The sequence below is a fragment of the Gavialis gangeticus genome, unplaced genomic scaffold, assembly GCF_001723915.1.
Source record: "Gavialis gangeticus isolate Ggan-Ray unplaced genomic scaffold, GavGan_comp1, whole genome shotgun sequence".
Lineage (NCBI taxonomy): Eukaryota > Metazoa > Chordata > Crocodylia > Gavialidae > Gavialis > Gavialis gangeticus.
In genome coordinates this window covers 100,768,277-100,789,157 of record NW_017729031.1, presented here as the reverse complement: position 1 = coordinate 100,789,157, position 20,881 = coordinate 100,768,277, and the positions used below count along the sequence as shown (strand labels likewise).

General features: G+C 41.1%; 1 protein-coding gene across 1 annotated transcript in view; it reads left to right on the top strand.

Moving 5' to 3' along the window:
- CCNYL1 (cyclin Y like 1) overlaps positions 1–20,475 on the top strand; it is a 70,666-nt gene extending 50,191 nt beyond the window's left edge. The window contains exons 7-11 of the mRNA XM_019522903.1: positions 1,609–1,660; positions 6,614–6,733; positions 10,526–10,692; positions 16,775–16,937; positions 19,901–20,475. Coding sequence (XP_019378448.1) covers positions 1,609–1,660; positions 6,614–6,733; positions 10,526–10,692; positions 16,775–16,937; positions 19,901–20,017 — 619 coding nt within the window. The 3' untranslated portion in view covers positions 20,018–20,475. The remainder of the gene's footprint in view (positions 1–1,608; positions 1,661–6,613; positions 6,734–10,525; positions 10,693–16,774; positions 16,938–19,900) is intronic.
- Positions 20,476–20,881: the final 406 nt, after the last annotated feature.

Sequence of the window (20,881 nt, the reverse complement as noted above, 5' to 3'; positions counted from 1 at the left end):
TTCAGGACTCCACCTTTGTTTTTTCAAGGAGGTTGGAGCCAGATTGTACTCCTGAAGGAGCTCCAAGTCAGTGTTTCTCAGTCAGGGCACTGCTTCACCCGTTAAACAATCTTGTGGCATCCTAGGATACCATTCAGTGTTAAGCACTATTAGGCCTGCAAACAATTGCACATGATTCCCAAGATGGAGCAGGGTGGTACCCTTGAGCAGAGATTCTCAACATTTTTAGATTCTAGGCACCCCTCATCTGCCTTAAGGCACTCCCTCCAAAACTTGTCATTTTGAACAGCAGCCCAGTTGAAATACTAATTTATCCACATGGCTTACCTCCTTGCAGAGGGGTCAGGCAGTGAGGGCTGGGGAGCAGCTAGACTGGGGATCCTGAGCCTACTCTTATCTGCTTGTCTCCTCGCACCTGAAGCCTCAGCCTGTTTTCTGCTCATCTGCTTACACTTCCTGGCACCCTGGTTAAGAATCACTGCCTTGGACTTGTTCAGAAATGCAGACGTTTTCACTGGCAACAGCCTACTTTGTCAGGTGCTAAGAAATGAATGATGAAGTTAGGCTGTTGTCTGCAAAGGCTTATGCATTTTTGAACAAGTCTCTAAGGTGTTGCCCTGCCCTGCCTTCTGCCTGCCTTCAGATTAGCTTGACTGACTCCCTCTCTATATGATCAACAAGATAAACCCAGATAATCCATAGTGTCAAAAATCTGACCTGTTGTGTGGTCTTTCTGAGTTCTTTGCCGCAGCAGAATTGTTCCTTTTTTTTCCATTGTCAAGAAAGCAGTGAAAGCTAAGAACTGGCATTTTCTTCATTAGGGTCAAGGCATCCCTTGTTAGACTCAAAGTCAAGAGCCACTGCTCTAACAATCACATATCACAGATTGTAACTTTATTGCAAAGTTTTGATATCACGATAGCTTAAGTTAGCCATCTCAATGCAAAATTATAGAGGAAGCAAACATTTTGCTACCTTAGTGCTGACTTTGACTAGCAATGTTATCTTTTTTCATCTGGGGTGGGTCTTGAGTAGTTACGTTATGGAAAAACTACCTATAGGAATTTACAATGTGATTAACTCATGTTTCATTTATGTAGATAATTAACACTGTTTCTTTAATTGAAAATGGAGCTGCAGCTCTGTTGGAAATGTGCTACAAGGGTTTGGCACTCATGGCTTATATCGTTAGCTGCAGCATGGATTTAAAATCGTATTCAACTATTTGATAGCATTTGTTACCTTAATGAACCCTTTTGTAATCTTCAAAATGAAGATTACCTTTAATGAATGTATTTGCAGAAAAGAAAACACTGGCAACTTTATTAAGTTGCCTATAGTACTTATATTTTAGATGCCTGACTAACTTTTGAGTGTTGAGCTAGTGGTTTATTCTCTTCTAATTATTAAACACTTTCGGTTGTGGCAGATTTCATAATTGGTCTTAAGGGAATGCAGCAAAACCTAGCTCCAGATTTCAGGAAAAGAGTTGAAACTATAAAATGTACCTGTAATCCCCTTTTAATAGAGTGAATAGCTTAGTAAGAGATGCTGTACACCATCAATAACTAATCCCTATTGGTAAAACATGTACTCCTTATTTTATAGAGATTCAGACAGATCATTGGATATTTTTGATGAAAAATCACATCCTCTTACAGTAAGTGCCATCTCTTGAGTCTCTTTTTAGTTCTGTGTTTTCACCTTGATTTGTCTTGCATGTGAGAGAGAGCATGGATTAGTATCCAGGTCCAAAGAGTAAAATCTTTCCTTTTTTTAAATTACTCTGTACTCAGTTCACCAAACAAAGACATGACTATCTCTTCTGACCTTCAGAAGCCAGTTGGTTCCTGAAGAAATTTGCATATCATGTGCTGTCTTTCCCTTTTCCTTTGGTATCTGTAGAATAAGATGAAACAAAATGCAGTGTAATGAAGGTTTGATATTTAGGGGCTTAAGAATTTGCTTCCACACTTTTTTTTTCCTTGCCATTTTCCTCCTGTGTGTTTTAGTGCTACTTTGACATGCAGTTGGTTTCCTAGTCATTTAGAAAGACATGTATTTCCTTGAAAACCTATATGTCTACTTTTAAGTGACTGTAAATAGGAGTAAATGGTGTATGAAGCATTGCACAAAGCAGGAGACAGTGAGCCTGGCCTTTTTAAAATTTTGCCTTTTCAGATTCGTTAATGTAAATACACTTAGTGCTTCTTACCTTGTAGTGTGGGAGATTCACCATGTTGTTAGTCTATAATTACAGTGCTGTTTATACAATCTTTAAGGTGCAAAATCTAATAATAGATTCTAGCTTAAGGCTGTGTGCTTTCTGTGGGTAGTTGTTGAGTGGTGTCAGGTTTATGACTGCCTTGCAGAGTCCTGGTCATTTACTCATTTTTGTCAGGAATTAATTTAGTTGAGCCTGTTATAGTTCAAATGTTTTAAGCAGATGATGGTTAATTTATCTGCCAGATGCTAAAATTAAGTGTTAGAGTTAATGTAACTTAAGTGTTACAGTGTCTTTCTGGTATCATGTAGGCTCCCTAGGAAGGACCGCATTGTGCTAGGAGCTGCACCTTTATTATAAAAACAACAACAGTCCATCTTTCAAGGTAGATGCAGAGGGGAACTGTAGTCCATCTGTCAATGAAACAGAACTCTTGGGCTCATCTCTTGATGCAGTGTATATATTGACTAGTGAAGGACAAATGTCATGTTTTATTTTATTAAGTAATTTTACAGGTATTTGTTGGTATCTGTAGCATTGGGTTTTGAGCTCTAGTATCAAACTTATTTTGAAAGAGTTTTCTAAAAATACCATACATGAGGCTGTTCAATACAAAGGAGTTGAGTCCCTGTTGCTGAGAACGGTTTACCCATCTCACATCTCAGTTCTGTTCCTAAGGACAGATGTAATGGGTGCTAGGACCCAGCCACTGTCACCACTTTTCCCTGTGGTGGTATATGCAGAGAGTGTCCAAAACTGGTGCTTATCCCTGCGCAGCAGGGGAAAACAGCTGCTGATGAAATTCTCTGCAACTACAGGGAAAAAAGCCAACTGTGGGCACTCTTCCCGTGCCACTGTGTGTACTTTACTTGTGCAGCTACTGGGAAAAGCAGTGGTGGTGGCAGCTGGATCCTAGTGCCTGCCCACCTCTAAGACAAACTGGGTCAGTTCTGCTGCTGCAGGCCCATGCCTGTAGGCCAGATCTGACCTGGGCTGTAGTTTGGGAACTCCTGACCTAAGCTGTTAAAATAGTTTGCTCCTCCTTGATTTGGAGGAGCAGGCTGTTCCAAATCAAGGGAAGTCCTTCCTGAAGGAACTACACCAACAGATTCATTACTGACTTTATCATGTCCAGTTTCAAGTATGCCCAGGTTTTTTGGGTTTCTTTCCCCTGTCACTCTCCCTGCCTTCAGTCAGATTATTTGTTGCTCACTTGCTGAATTCGCTGCTTCAAGATCATCAGCACTGTAGTGTGCTCCAGTAACCTTTGAGGAATCCTTATTCTATGGCTTAAGAGTGTCAAACTTGCTTGGGGCTCCAGACCAGATCCAGTCCGTAGGGCTCCTTGAAGGCCAGATACAGCTCGGGATGTAGGGGATTGTGACAGTGGCCACTGCAGTAGAAGCAAGAGCCCTGGTGACACCCATGTCTAGCAGGCTCAAAGGACCCCAGAATCTGCCATGGTGACTGCTGGTGTCCCAGGAGACTGTACAAAGAGGCTCTGCAGGCTGGTTCTGCCCTACAGGCCATATATTTAACATCCTGCTGTGGCCTGAATGTTGTTTCTGATGCCAGGCACCTGAGTATTTCTTGCCTGTGCACTTTCCCTGAAGCTACTGCTTCTGGTATTTCCCAGTCTGTTTAAGATGTGGTCCTTTAAGTGACATGTGCAGTGGTCAAAGTTGACTCAGACATCTGGACTGTGTCAGTGCCACTTGTTGCACAGACCCTGCTCAGGTAGTTTCATTGCAACATCGGAAACTCCAACATTTGCTGAGTCTCCAGTATCATTTGTTTGAAGTCCCAGGAGAACCATTTGCTCACTAACTTGCAGTTGTTAAAATCTTGAGTGCAAGGAACCTGTGCATGAAAACATCCAGCAACCTTGTTAGTCAGCTGAGGGTTTGGTATCCACTTAGAGGTTTTCCTCAGGAACAGCATATTAAAGTTTAGCTCTCAAAGTTAAGGTGCTGCTTTGTGCGTTTTGGAACCTGCTTGTTTTGCAGCTCCCCCAGACCTCTGTGGAGAAGGCTCTCAGTCCTCGTTTTTCTCTGTTAGGCACAAGAGAAGCACAAAGTATATGCACGAGGGTATGGACATGATGCATTATCATGTGTGGCATTTAGTACTGGTGATCATTCTGACAGCTGTGTTTCTAATTTGCATACTTTCTTAGCATGTGATGTATTAAAAAATCCTAAGTGCTGTCCAGATATGACCCAGGTTCATCAGTCTACTTGCTTCTGATGACACCTTTGCACTATATTACTACTCAGTTCTGTCTCTGTCTGGCTTTGAGTGCCACAGCATTATGATCCAGCTGGCAAGCTGTTGTGGCTCTTGAAGTTCTCTCTTTCCCTACCATATGGTTATTGCTATTGAACATGCAGAGGAAGCATGAGAGTATTATCCTATGATTACTGCAGTTTAGCTTCAATTTGCATTAGATCCCTTTAATTTTTATCCTGCAAAACCTCTCTCAGTTTGAAAGCCCAAACTCTCAACCCTCCTCAAGTTTGGGATACCAAGATTCCTTTAGGGGTGTTGGTCAAGTTTTCAAAAAGTCTTACAGGATGTGAGAGGTTAGTATGATATCTTGCATCTCCCTTACTTAAAATCACTTCATTTTTGGCTTTGTCACTTTTAACTTAGACCTTGCTGTAGCCATTGGTCTTATAGTAGTAGTTTGGCAACTCCTGACTTAAACTGTTAAAACAGTTTGCTCCTCCTTGATTATGGGCCACGTCCAGACAAGTGCAGATGTGCAGTATGTGGTGCCGCAGACCTGTCTGCGGCCCCCCCCATACCACGCATGCTGGCATTCTCCACAGAGTGTTTTTTGATCCCAGGGTCAAAAAACCCATGCCGAAAAAACCAGGGTGGCACGTGGTGGCATTGTGCACCACCCAGAACTAGAGCCGGGCCATCTGGAGCCACACTTCAGCTGCCAGCTGGGCTTCCTGCCATGGCTGCAGCCCTGGGAGGCCCTCAGGACCCCAGGTAAGGCTGCTGGGGCCATCACAGTTGCTGGTCCCAGCCTCCTGTACCTCACCCAGGGTAACCTGCCACGTGCCAGAGCACACATGGCACAGGCATTCCCCAGGGACAAGTAGCAGCACTTGTCAGCACTCATCTGGATGCGCCCCTGGGGTGTGTCAAGATGAGCGTGTGCGCGTGGTTTGCAGTAGCTCAAAGGTGTTGGAAGCACTGCAAACCACACACAGCACATGTGCAACCATTCACTGCTGTAGTGTGGTGCCAAAATGTGACACTGAAAAATCCCAGTGTCAAAAAAAACCTGAGACAAAAAGGTGCAGCACACACGGCAGCAGTGTGTGCCGCCAGAAATGGTCTGGCTGTCCAGAGCCACACTCTGGCTGCTGACCATGCTCTGTGTAGCCAGATTGGCTGCTGGCCTCCCCTGCTCCACCTGGGACAATTTGGCATGTGCTGGAGCATGCCTTGGGGCACAAAGCAGTGGCACAAATGTGTGCTGCTGCTATTTGTGCCATAGCAAATGCACACACCTGCATGTGGGGAAGTGCCCATGGATTCTTTGGGGGGGGGGGTTCCTTAAGCTTTCTTTTCATTGATAGTGAGGCTCCTATATGGCCAGTATCATTAAAGATAAGAATAATTATGCTTTTGACATTAGTTTACTTAAAATAGTATCTCTTCCATCACTGTCCCCTCAGCTGGGAGGAACCTTTTGAGGTATTTTTCTCAGTTTTGTCTTTTGAAAAGCCAGTGTTGGGTGCGTGCATGTGCGTGTGAAACTTCTTCTCCGAAGTGAAACAATGTGTGTCCTGATAAATCTGGAAATAACATGAGAAATTCTGTAGATGACACTTAATTTCCATGGTGGCATGTAGAGATGGATCGTGGGTCTGTCAGTTGGCCTTGGAGATCAAAAAATGAGTTTAATTTCCATTGTGTTAAGGAATTTAATTCAGGTGAGTAAAAATACTGTGATATCTTCAGTAGTAGTGATATATCTATAAAAGATGTTGTTATATACAAGGACATTATGTAAATCTTAGTATGCCACCGAGAAAACTTACTCTTTCTTACAAACTTCTTGCATGTCAAAAACTATTCACTTTATAAAAATTACCCCAAGAATATAACTTTAATACATCTTCAGAATAATAGGAAGCTGTCTGATTTTAATTTAAACTCATTCTTACAAAAGCAGAACATGAATTAAAACAAATTACAAATAATAAAACTATTGCTTTTCATTGGGGATGCTCACTATTCCATGCCCAGTACTTCTTTCTATATAGGATTGTATTCCTTTTTTTTTTTCTTTTTCTTTTTTGCAAGTGGAAGTTTTTAGTAAGTAAGACTTGCAGTATTTGCAGTAACTGCACATTCTTTCTGTTTCAGCGAGAAGAAGTTCCAGATGACTACTACAAGCATGACCCTGATCACAAGCACATCTACCGCTTTGTACGGACACTTTTTAGTGCGGCACAGCTGACAGCTGAATGTGCAATAGTGACACTAGTAAGACATACTTGGTCATTAGAAATATGTTTCTGAATATAAGCTTTAAAGGTCTATTTTTTCATTTATGAAATTAAACTACGTCAGATCTAAAATATAACTAGATGAAAAAGGGGTCTTTGAAAGCCTGTATTGGTAATAAAGATTAACTGTATTACAGTTCAACTATAAATCAGAAAATATTTTTAACAGCTTTCCACAGGCACTTATGCAGTTCTTTTCCTATACTTGAATATTCAAGCCTCAATCACTTGTCCCATGAAACTTGTTTGTTTTAGACCATAAACAGCTACATATTTTGCCCTGAAGAGGAATGCGGTTACAGGGAACTGCCAATGGGATATGTGGTTACTGGTTTGAATGTAGCTTAGAGTATTTGTTATTGGAAGCAGTCTCCATCCTATAACTGATCAGTATTAACTGAGTTGTGACCTTATTGTAATTGTTGTGGGTTATTTTCATGCATCCGCAAGCATAGTTGAGATGGGACTTCAATTCAGCTCCTATACATACGGGTTGTACAAGTAGTGTAATATCTGGTTTGTTGTTAGCCAGTGAGTGGCTGTAGTGGAAAAAATGAATGGGTTTTATGCATGTTAATTTAGAATTCATGTATAGATTTTCAAATTTCTTATTTGCTACTTTACTGGAGACTTCTTGCTGTGGGATATTCAGAAAGGGCTTAAATACACCAGTGGTGAAAAGGAAAGTTTTCCTGGAGACGGGCAAACATTTCAATGTGTTTATATAAGTTATTAGGTTTACAAAATGTAAAAGCTAATGTTATTTATAAATTAAAGTTTAAAGTAGCTGACATGTGCTATTGGGCAAATTTGAAGCAGCTGCAGCCCTGGTTACCTATGGCTTTTCCAGGAGACCTAGTACAGGGGTGCTCAGCCTCCAGTCTGTGGGACAGATGCAGCCCTAGGTATCGGGTCCACAGGGCTCCCCACAAATTAGGAAATTTGGTACCAGGGGAGCAGTGGCTGTAAATATGGCCACCCTCCTATGCTGCCAAATTCCCAAGCCCCATGCAGCACTTTGGGACCAGGTTAAAGCCAGGATGCCCCCTGCTTTCCTCTGTGCAACCATGTGGGGCTCTCACAAAACTGCCCAGTGCCAGATTGGGACCACCAGCCAGAAATCGCCCGTGGGTGGTCTGGGTGCTGCCCATCTGGTTGAGCACCACTGAACTCGTATATCTGAACCTGTAAGCAACAGTAAAACTAGCCATGTTATTTTATAGTGCTGTTGCATACAATGCTAGTGGCACAGTGGGGCTGTTTGAGGAGAATAAAATGGTTGTGCAAGCCTCTCACAGAAATTTGCAGGTTAGAGGAAGGGATAGTAATGGATAGCCAGGCCAAACAGTGGGGTAATCCTGGGGTGAAAGAAAAAACATCTTCTCTGTTTCATCCATTGAAGAGGTAGGCTGCTTCTAACTTATCAGTTACTTTGGGCCCCTCTACATGTGCAGGTAAAGGCACGATGATCTAATGCACAATCATGACTCCTGCCATGCCCCACACATTGTGTGATTGTGGAATGGCGCATCAGATTCTATCACTCCTTACTGCTGGTGCAGGGGGAGCCTGACCCCAGCTTTCCCTGCACTGGCAAGAAGCAAGCTCCCATGGCTGGAAGCCCCTTCAGCTAACGGGGCTCCCAGGTGTGGAGGTTCACCATGGACTCCTGTGACTAGGAGCCCTTCCAGCCCCAGGGGTCCCCATAGCAGTGAGACCACAGCTGACATGGTGCCTCAGCTGTGGTGTTGCATGGGATGCCGCTGGGGTGGGATCCCTGTTAGCTGTTGGGGCTCCTAGGCATGGAAGCCAGCATCAGCTGGGAGCTCCCAGGTTCACGGGAGCCCATGGGCCCCCTCCCCCCTAGCGTTGAGCTCTGATCAGGGGCTTCCAGCCACAGGGACCCTAGTTGCATGTTCAATTAATGGCTTGACAGGAAGCAGCTACAAAGTTATTACACATTTTGTGGAATAACTTTTCAACTTATTTCTCTCTTTATCGTACCATTAATTGATTGAACATGTTGCCTGGTGACTACTTAAGGCATGATAAACTGGTTAACCATGCCTTATGTATAATATGTAGATGGGATCTTTTAGTCAGAGTCTAAATAAAACACAGCTGCCAAAGGGTCAAGCAACAGTACTCTACTGAGAAACTTCTTGTCCTTGCACTCTTAGACCACCTCCTGCTATTTTAATATCCTCGTAAAATTTAGTTTTAGGTAGAATCTTTTTTTCAAGGTATGTGACTGTGTGTTTAGAACTAAATTAACAACAAAGGCGTACATTTCATTGCATCTTGCTGAACAACTTCAAAAAGTAGATTAGGTGGAGGAACTGAAGAGATACAGAATATCCAAAAAAACCACTGCATTGAGAATTTGGGCTTCAGTCATCTGCTAGATTAATTTTGATTTCTCTTACTCCTGGAGATAAATATAGTTCAAAAGATGAGTAGAGAAGGGAAAAAAATATAACCAAAAAAGAAAGTATAGGAAAAGAGAGAACCTCTTTATTTCATAATTTGACTTTTAAAAATAGTGATTGAGAAGGCTGAATAACTACATTCTTCATAGATTCATAGATGTGAATAGATTCTTGTTGTGCTTTGCTTGGGTAAAGCATGCAAGCAGTTTTGGAAAACAAGGTTCTTGTTCTGAACAGCTTGCCCAAGGTCACAAAGTTGTTAGAAAAATAACAGATTAAGGAAATGTGTGGCTTGTGGGTTTCTTTTTTTCTTTAAAGTGGATTTCAGCCACTAGATGGCTCTGTTACCTATAGAAAAACTCCTAGAGTCCAATCTAAGACTAATAGAAACAAAAGTTAGTAAGTATGGTACCTAGTTATCTTTATCATTCAAAAAGCCTGGTGAATGCAAAGGGTAGTATTGAGGTTGGTCAGCTAGTTGCCTCCAAATTCCTGTACCTGCTTGTGAATGGAACATTTTAAATAATATGCTTTTTTTGTATTAAAAAAGTGGTGTTTTTATTTTTATAAAATATTTTTATAACACCACATTTATTTTTTAATTAAAAAAATATATATATATTTGTCAGTTGCTTAGCACATGTAACTGTAATAAACCTGTGTGTATAAAGATGGAGAAATTCTGTCAGGAGGCAATGGAGATTCAAGCTTCATGGGCTGGTTGGGCCTGGAAACCATATGAGGGAAACAAAATACCTTGAAACTGTAGGTTTTTATCTGAGGATTTTTCACCACCTGTCTCTGAGTGCAGCAAGCTGAAACATGAGGTAGCTCAACTGCCAAAGGGTTGGGTGGTGGTGGCTCAGTCTGTTTCATACAAACCATCTAAGGACTTGTGTGATTTAAAAAAACATGCAACACATCTGCCTAAGAACAGACCATGGTTCAGACTAGTTCTTCCTGTCTTGCTTCAAATGCTGCAGCTGATCCATGATGAGAGAGTTTTAGGGATGAGTGGTTAGTAGTCACGGATGTTCAATTATGAAAAATCTGATATTTCCAATAATTGACTTGAGTTCAGTTTTTCACTGGTACAGCAGAAGTTACTAGAAATTCAAGAACTTTATAGTATGTTTTAAGACAGCTCTCTCTTTATGACTTCCATTGACATGGATTTATGTAACTTTTAAATTCTAAATTTTAAAACCAAGTAATAGTCACTGATGGCTTACTCTGATAAATGAATGAATATTAGTTAAATCAGATGAGAACATTGGTTTGAGTTCTTAACAGCCATTGACTGAGATCAAAGATGTCTAAGATCAGTTCTCTTTTTGTAGGTTTACTTGGAAAGACTCTTAACCTATGCGGAGATTGACATCTGTCCTAGTAACTGGAAAAGAATAGTTCTAGGAGCTATTCTGCTGGCTTCTAAAGTTTGGGATGATCAGGCTGTATGGAATGTGGATTACTGCCAAATATTAAAGGACATTACGGTTGAGGACATGTAAGTTGCAAGATGTCATCAATTTGCTGCTCTTTTCAAACATCATTTTTGGAGATCTAGTCAAGTGGTCCATTCTAAGACTGATGCTCAGTACACAGAACTGAAATAGTTTGTTGTTGGGCTTCCATTGCTTTTTAAAGCAAGAGAATTACCTAACAGGGCAGCTAGCAGAAACTCTCTTATGAAAATAAATCCTATACAGATTTCCCTCACTTTATGCAGGCTCCATATGTGCAAATTCACTCTTATGCGATGACCCTCTTTTTATATAAAAAATTCATTATATGCGAGGTAAATTCACGCTTATGTGATCAGTGCGGTGGCAGCCCGCAATCAGCTGCATTGTGGGAGTGACACACACCAAAATAGTCTCCTGTGTGGATCTGTGCTCCTCGTTCGTTGTCTGCAACACATGTTTCTGTAGTTGCCATCCCCATTGTGGTTTCACCGTCCCACTAGCTTATCACCTACCCCTCTTCCTGATCCATCAATGAAGCCTTCACCATCCTCTCTTCACACCAACTAAACATTCACTGCCACCCTGAGCTTCTGTGTACTGTCTGCTGTTGGTGAGTATCAAAATTGTCTTGTAAAAGTGGTAGAGATGGGTCTGGGGGTCAGTACAGTCGTGGTTTTGGAACATATCCCTATTGTTACATTGGAAAGTGGGTTCCCTTTATGTGAATTTGAGTTGAGTGTTTTTTTCCAGGAACGCATGTACAGCATAAAGTGAGGGAAACATGTACTTGTTTCTAGTGACTTACATACTGAAGTTAATAAAAATCTATACTAATTTGTGTTGCCCACTCACAGCTTTTCTTTCACACTATCAATTTGCTATTTTTATTTTTTTTATTACCTCATGAATGTCATTGCTGTACTGTACCAATCAAAATCTGAAAGTGATTTTTTTTCAAGGATTCCTTTGTGTCTATTAAGGTGAAATTTAAATGAAATACTTGGGAATGCCTTTTTAGCTTGGGTTTTTATAAGCTCCTGAAATTAATTGTGATTTCTGTCTTGGGTCTGTATTCCCAGTATGCTCGGGAACATCCCAAGCTCAAAGTACAGAGCTATTTTGTGCAACAGATCTGAACACCAGACATCTGCTGCTAATGTAGACACTTCCCAAGTGTTGCCTACTGCCTTTCCTTCTCAGATGAGTTCTTGAAAGCACTTCCTGGATCAGTATAACCAGCTGCTTAGTTTGACTGTTCATTCTGCCTGTTCATTACATATCTCATGTACTTCAGCTGTAAGTTTTAGGAAACTTTGGTTCCATTACATTGGTTACTGTCTCAGTGCATTTTATCTTTGACTGTCCCAGTTCATGCTGTCTCATAAAGCATCACCTCTTCTAGTTCTTTGTGCTTACACAGTAGGTCAAGTGAAAGGGGAAATGAATGACATAGTGATAAGTTTGGAGGGGTTATATTGTTCTGAGCAGTTGCGTCATGTCCTTGCAGGTAAACATCATTATTCTGCTTCTAAAGATGGGTCATAACTAGTGCTGTGACAGCTTGCACAAGGAAGTTACCTCAGACAGTTGGGTCCTGGTCTGAGGATCTGAAGCTGTTCTGATTTCACACATTTCTTTTGAGTCATGAGTAAAGACGACTTGGAAGATTTTTTTAAAAAGCTTTGCCTTGGAAGGGTCCAGGGTAAATGGTCAGGTAGTCAGTTGGTCACTCAACATTTTGGATGCTTGCCCATCAGTAGGAGCAGAAACTGACAGGATGCCAGTGGGACCTAGCAAGAGCACCAGCATTGCTGTCCCTGGAACACCCCAAATCATCTTGCTAACTACTGGCACTTGAGATTTGTTTTCCTGGACTGTCAAGACAGGTGTGCATTTGTCCATGTTGCTCTCCACTCCAACAAGTAACAGGTCAAAACCTTCAGTTCATTTAGTTTAGTCTCCAGGAATCATAGATCAGCCCTGTGGTATTTTCGTTTGAATAACCTGTGCTGTTTTGGTTTGAAGTACTTTACTGGCACAATGTCTTGAGATCTAGTTTCTACTGCTGTGGAAGCATTGCACGCTCTGAAATAGAGGTCTGGTGCCTTTTCCTTCCTCACAACCCATCCCCAGTTGGTGGCATTGTTGCCTAAGATTCTTTTGCTCATTTTATACTGTAATTTTAAGAATAAATGTACAGATTAGTGCTCTGGTAATCTTGCTGCTTCAGCTCTCAGAAGCCTGCAATACTTGTTTGGGAAGAAGGTAGCAGTTTCAAAGATTTTAGAGAATTTTGGACATTGAGTCTGGAGGAGGGCTCTTCTGACACAAAGTATCGCTGCTGGGTGAGACAAAGGCAACTAATGTCTCCTAGAATATTTAGCATTTCATGTGCCTCTTTTCACATTCATATGTCTTCCATAGTACACTTTCTGGCTTCACTCTTCATAGGTTTGAAAATTAAGCCCTTTAGTTTAGGGACCATCCGTAACACAAATCAGGCTCCGGATCGTGGGGCTTGATAAGTTGATATGCATGTATTCAACCTAAAGGTGGTAGGGAACACGTACGTTCTGCCCAAACATCCCAGCGTTGTCCCATCACCTTCTCCATTAAGTCCTGGTTCTTATGCTGAGTTGTTTGGCCAGCCTGATCTTACCTGTTTGTTTTTTAATTCATATACTTAGTTATCCCAAAGACATCCTAAACTTAAGTTTCAAGGTAGTGAACAGTTTGTGTAAGGTCCTTGGTTTGGAAAGATCTCTTGCTGTCTTCCCCACCTGCCTTTTTTGAGGGTAGCAATTTAGAGACTAGTATTAAGAAACATACAGCTATCAGAAATTTTCATTATTCTGTTAGCTAATCTTGAGTTTCCCATGCCTCTCCATTAGTTAGTTTATGGATGTACCATAAGTACTAAGGAGGTGGTGTGTGCACAGATGTTTTATGGATCTAGTAAACATCATACTGGATTTGGTGCTTCATCCAAACAATGGTTTAAACTCTTCCAGATGTTAACAGTTGATTGGTAGATTTGTATTTTCCATATCTTCACTAAATGTTATTCCTTCTGTTCAGGATCAAGCTAGGACTTAGGTGCAACTATCTGTTCTGCAGGATTTCACACAGGATTTTTTTTTTTTTTTTCAAGAATACCAGAGGCTTAGTTTTCCTCCTCCTTAATTTAGTTGTGCCTTATGAAAAAGAGAATATTGACAATGGTTGAGAGAAACCCTTTTCTAAATAAAATGCATGTCATATTCAGCACCCAAAGCACTCTCTTAATGCTGGTTGCCAGTGCTGTTTTTGGCTTCTCTACATTTCTTTGGAACAAATCAAATTGAACTAGTGCTGAAAATATCTGCAGCCAGTCGGGTGTCTACATCACCCTGCCAAAGTCAGTTTTATTGAAACGGTAGCAGTATTTGTTTTTCAGTGTTCTCCTGTGTGTAGTTGAAAGCTCTGTGATCTTACCAAGGCAGTGTCCTAGAGAAATACCTTGTGCATGCAGAAGTGTTTACACCTTTTGATGAAAAGGTGTTGGTAGCTGTGTGTGTTGGAGTTCTAGAAGAAGGTTTTATTTTTTTGTTTTGTTTTGTTCACTGCTGTCTTTTGCTGGACCTAGAAGATCTCCGAGCTTTGGAGTTCATGCAGAAACATAGATCCAAGAGTCATTGCACTGCATAAAATGGTCTGCACCTTTAGGAAACCACTCCCAAAGCCAACAAAATTTAATTTAAGCCCAATTTGGTCTGACAGCATCCTTTTAATTACCAGCTTAGCTGCTGTATTTTTAAACTACTTTCCTGATGGGAGGAATCAGCATGGTAATCCTGTTGAGGGAAGTGCTTGGAAAAAAGACTTCTAAAAATTGGTCACATTCTTCTGTTGGAAACAGCTTTGTAGAAAGTATTAAGTTGGTTATTGATGAGGGCTGTCCAACTGTCACAAGGCGGGAGGGCCCTGTCAGCAGGGGCCACACCAGGGTGAGCCATTGCCCCTGGGGCCACACACCCCATGGACCCTTTTCCACTCTTACACACAGATTTTGTGCATAGACAGAGGTAAGGCATTTTGCAGCTGTAAGAAGTAGCTGTTTGTGTTGCCTGGGCTTCCTCTGCTGTCTGAGCTTAGGACTATTGGGATACCCAAGATAGCGATGGCTCCTTCGGTCCCTACTTACCTGGGAATGCTAACTGCAGAACTGATGAGGGGTACTTCACTTTGCTTTCAGCTTTGTGCAAACTTAAATAAAAAGAGCCACAACAGCAGGGATATTGCTGAAATATTTTTTTCCCCTTCTCTTAACTCTGCCAATGTGCTTTAATTTTACTGGATTTTACAGTCTTTGGGGTCCCAGCTGTTGAATCTGGTAGAAAAATTAAATTTTTGGGGAAAGTTATAATGATCTTTATAAAGGGTCTATAAGCAAAATTTTGATGGGAAAGGTTGATAGGAGGCAGTTTGACCAAAATATCAACCTTCTGCTTGTTGTTTTATACCTCTGTTCACCCCCCACCAAAATAAAGTTTGCACCTAAGGCAGTTAAGAAAATGGCTTTCTAATTGAAAAACCAAAGGAAATTAAATGGATATTTGGAAGTCCTTATTTGTCAGAAACTTGCCTGCTTTGATGGAGTGCATCCATAATTACTAAAAAATTAACTGTGCAGCTGCTAATCCAATGATTGCATGAAAGAGGACACATGCTGTTCATTCTTTTGGCTACATATGTTTGTAAATAAAGCACAAAACACATGGGCATTATGCTTTTGCTGGATTTTTAAACCCTATTAATAGACTTGTTAATCCTATGAAGTATTGTGTTTTTGCAGAATTAAAATGTATTAGTGTGGCAAGTACAAAAGGGGTGGTGAAGAGCATTTATTCATGGGATAAATCAAGGCCTGATCAGCTGATCATCAAAACATTATCTGATTTACATTTCTATAGGCTTATGACCATATGAACAGGAAATTAATTTTGGCAGTAGGTTCAATGGGCCTTGAGTCCGCCCTGCTAGAAACAATACAAAGCTGCTGTTCACATTATGAGACTAGCCATCCAGCACAAGACACAACCTGAATGATTCCTCAATGCATTTTTCCCTTTCTGGTGGGTAAAACATCCATCTTAAAAGCTTCCAAAGAGCAAGAACAACTTAGCATTGAAAAATCATTACTCCAGTTTGAAAACAGTTGATTTATACAGCTGCTGAGTTGTGTAATTAAAGCTCCATTATCTGTGGGAACTATAGTGCTGTTCAGAGTTGGTGTTATACTGAATTATCCATCCCAGGTACCAGTTTCTACTTAAGGTTCATTTGTAAAATTGTTTATTTTTCTGTAAAATATTTCTGGTGTACTTGACCATGCTACAGTAGCCCAGACCTGGCCTTTTCATGCAACAGGCCACTTCCCACTTTTCTCCAGATATTTTGCCCACTACAAATAGTGAAGTGAGTCAAAACTAGAGACAGCAGCCTTTGACATAGGACTTTGTTATTCTGCCTAATGCTATTGAGGTGAAAATTCCTTCTCCCACCTAATATCGCTTATTTATTTATTTATTGGAGATGAATCCATGTTGCTTCAAGAGGCTTTTTTCTCGGAAATAATAGCAGCAGCTCTTCATAGATCCATTTGTTGCCGTGGTGATATGCCTACTCCTTTTGTTGGTCTGCGTCTACTTCAATAAACCCCCTTCCTGTTATCAGCCTGGCAAAAATGTCTGCAAGTTCTTCAGAGCTAATAAACAGCGTACATCACTCCTTTCATCTGATGGCTGTAGTGTGGGGCCTTATGAGAGAGTGAGAATGGAGTATGAATTGTACAGCTGCACTAATGGAACTCGGAAGAATGAACCTACTGAGTTGATGGAGCGAGTGCACAACAGTGCAATAACCTTTCTCCCCCAAGCTGAAGGTGCTGGGACTCGAAAGCTGAACCTTGTTTTGAACACTAGTGAATTAATCTACCTCTTTCTGAAAGAGAGCATACATAATGTGTGTGACTTTACAAAGTTTGCTGGTTTTAAAAGTGAGCTTGAGCTCTGTTCAGTTTGACTCGATTGAAAATGCTGAATCTTTTCTTTTTTTTTTTCTGGTTTCCTCCTTCCTCATTAGGAATGAGATGGAAAGGCACTTCTTGGAGTTGTTGCAGTTTAATATCAATGTTCCTGCCAGTGTTTACGCCAAATACTACTTTGACCTTCGCTCCTTAGCAGATGACAACAACCTGAGCTTTCTCTTGGAGCCTCTTAGTAAAGAGCGAGCACAGAAACTGGAGGTAATGGTATGAGACTGAGCTGGGTGCCCTGTACCTGCATAGTAACCGCATCTGTTGCTAATCATATTAAATGGTGATTAGCAAAACTAAAAAGCATTTAGATTGGTGCATTAGAGCTTATTCCCTTAACAAGAGTGAGCATTTTTAAACCTTTGTTGCCTAAGCAGATATTCTGAGCAGGAGGAGGAAGAAGAGAAGCTACAGAAGTCTGGTAGAGTTCTTAGTTTAAAAACCGAGTATTAATTTATGGGAACTTAATTAAGGTAGGCTGGTTAATACTTCAGGTTTGGCTTCTTTGGTACTAGATTCTTGGTCTCTTCCCCTTGTCACTTCTTTCCAAGACACCACAAACACTTATGATCAAACCATTCTCAATTAGATCAGCTGCGGGTTTCCACAGTGCCTCCTGTACAGCTTCTGCTGGCTTACAGGACTGGTTTTAATGCCCCTAATCAAGGTTTATTAAATTTAACATTTGGAGGTAGCAGATCACATCACAAGTTTAAAAAATCACCTTTCTAAAGAATCATCAGCCCAAATTAAATAAAAGAGTACATTTTGGAAAAATCCCAAATAGCCAGAGGCACAAGAGTGAATGTCATGTACTGGTACTAACATAGCAGAACTTTGCTAGTTAAAAAAAATACACCCACCCACATGTCCCAAGCTGACTGCACAGGGGCCCTGGTCCTGTTCTCTGGTATTTAAGTACATTTAGTTAAAACAGGCCTCGCTTTTCACTGTATAGGTCTGTGTGAGGAATTATTTGAATGATCTTGCAGACCTGGAAACTCCAGGTGAAATTTCTGGTAGAGGCAACACCAGCCTTTCTGAGCTAACTTGAACACAGTCTGTTATATGAGTCTCTCAGCAGAGACCTTGCGTCCTGTCCACCCTGTGTAGACTTTAACAAGTCCTGTAGCCTCTTCCATCAAAAGAGGGGTTTGCTACATTATTTTTTCATTTACCCCAAGACCTGTACAGCATGTTGGCTGCTTTTCTTCTTCCAGAAGCTTAGGGAGGCTTACTGAGGCTTTAAAATGATAGGCAATATGTGCCTAAACATTTCCTTACCTAAAGCTGTTGCTTTTCTGTTCTCTTTCCATCTCAGCTTTGACAAGTAAGTAGTATTAAGGCTAACGAGTGTCACTGACTTGTAATGTGGTTACAGTGTAGTTCATATTCCATAGGACATTGTTTTTATTGAGTTGTTCAGTATTGAAGTAAAAATGTGTAATGTGTAGAGATGTGAGCCTCAGTTCTGTATTTCTTTGCCATGAGCTGGTGGGTGTCTCGTATTAATATTGTCATTGAATGGTTCTCAGTATGCTGTGGTTTGCCACAATGTTCACAATTGTGTGTGTGTGTGTATGTATGTATCTGTAAGTATGTTTTTTTTTTTAAATTGTGGCATGAAGCCATAAATATTGTTTGAAGCATTTGCAAAACTTCATGTTAACCTTCCCACCCCCCCTGCCTTTTGAGGTAAAAATACAGAAGTCAGTTTGGGAGCCCATATAAAGTGAATTAGTATCCTAGTGAACTGAAAAATGACGTATACCATATGGGGGACTGAGGCTTAATATGTCAACACAGGTTCCTTTATGATTGATGTGCTAGCATTTAAAACAGGCTGGAGGTTCTGTCTGGCCTTGTAGTGGGGGCTTATGCAGCCAGTGTCTCAAAGAATGCCACTCTCAAGCCAAATGAATGCCTCCAGAAGGTTGACAGAAATAAATGTAAATAATTATTTTAAAATACACTTAGCAGTTTGTTCATGCTGAGAAGTGCTTTTCACCTTTTGAACTCGCAGAATGCCGGGCTGTTCAGAATGGGTGCTGCCTTAAAGGGAAGGCGCAAGTTTTTTCCTGAATGCAGGGCTCTGCAAGTTCATCTGGTGCTGGTGGTAATTATTAACAGAATGCACAGAAGGAAAAATCTGCCTCAGCATACAAAATATAGTGACGTCCTTGTTCATTTGCATATGAGCATCCCAAGTGAGGGCCTGTCATGCCAACTGTTTTAGAAACATGGGGAGACTGCCCCATTATGAAGAGCCCATAGTTCCCCCACAGATTTGGTGGCAGCTAACTACTGGAAAATTACACCAATGACTTAGTAGCTAAAGAAAGTTAACCAATTTTGCAATTTGTTTCAAGCAGTTGGATTACTAAATTTGTGCTACCTGTGCAAATATTAAAAACCTGCATTGAAGCGTGGGGACATATCATGCCCTTGGGCTCTGGGCTGGCTCCATCAGTTCATAACTTCCACCAAAAATTGACTAGCATCCTGGCAGCAAAAACAGAAATCCTATTAAAGTTCCAATTTCTGTTCTGTCTCTCCTGGTCCTGGGCAGTTGTGCCGGACTGAAAGAGCAATGACCTCTTAGCCTTTTTGTCCTGGGCCTTATACACATGGTCTTGTTTGCATTTTGGTTTAGAAACCTGTAGACCAGGCCCATCTGTTTAGATGCAATTGTGAATACACTTGAGTTGGATTCAAGGTTTCCATTAGATTGTGAAGAGGCAAGCATAAGATTGAAGTTGTTCAGAGGGTGCACGGTCTTTAAAAGTCTCGAACTCCTGCGACTGAAACTGATGCTTGTAAAAGGTGGGGAAGAGATCTAAGAGATGCTGTCTTGCTGTAGAAGGCCCTTAGTTATTTTACCTCAATTTAAAGTTCCTATTGGCACACCTGGGGCATCACAACTGCTTGGTCAAGAGCTTTGTCACTGTATGAGCTTTCTAATACCTGAGTGCTGCCTATTTGAGAGGCAAGGATTTCTTAGGGTCATCTCTTTTATTGGACCAGCTATGTACATAGTTTTATGTACAATAAAAGAGATGACCCTAAGAAATCCTTGCCTCTCTTGTAATTTCTGGACTGTCTCGGCTATAACATTACTCTTATGCTACCTGCTTCTTATTTGTGCATTTATTTGGTATTTGAATGTCTTCCAGGCTATCTCCAGACTGTGTGAGGACAAATACAAAGACTTGTCAAAAGCTGCTATGAGACGATCTTTCAGTGCTGATAATTTAGTTGGTATTCGCCGTTCTAATGCCATCCTCTCCTGAGGAGAGAGAGAGAAGAGTGCAGCACCGTGAAGCCAGCATCCACATTAAATGAGGAATACCACCACTCCATGCATACAAGCCAGCAGTGATGGTGTCTTCCAGCAATGGGAGGAGGGGTAAAACTAGCCAAGGGATCCCAAGGCTTGAAGAGTGTATTCCATGCAGCAGATGGGACCTGGTCAGATCAACACTCTCCTCCTTTTAATGTATCCAGAGGTGCAAAAACAAGCTTCCCTTCCCCCACAGATGTTTGCTTACTGTGTAGGCCTATAGCTGTGAACTATGAATTTTTAATAACGAGTAGTTTTAAATTTTAGAATTTAAACACTAACCACGTGACGATAGTTACAATGTTCTTCCCTTTTTTCCTGTTGTCCAGAACACCACTGCATTTGCCTTTCAAGGCTGATGTGGTGCTAACAAAGAAAAAAAAATACATACCTGGGACTCTAATAAAGTATACAGCCACTCTGGAGCTGAAACTGTAGCGAAGATCAGTGTCCAAGGGTTTCCCCTGGTTTTGCTACTAAAAAGCTGGTTCTGCTATTGGAGATCAGTTCTAAGCCAAGAAGCCACTGAGCAAGATGCAGGTCTAACTGCACCACTAGTATTGCTCCAGGAGAGATTGTCAAAGAATTGTGAATGTTTGGCTTGGGAGCAGAGAAATGTTTTTTACATATTGATTGTTTAAAATACATAGGGTCCATGCTGCATTTCTTGTGAACTATGGTGCTTCTCACTTTCTAATACTTTTGTTATTGCTCTGGAAGATGCACAGTTTGGTTAGGTTTTTTTGAAGATCTGAATGAGAGGGTTTTTTTGTTTTTGTTTTTTGTTTCAATTGGAAACTGTGGCATTGTCCCA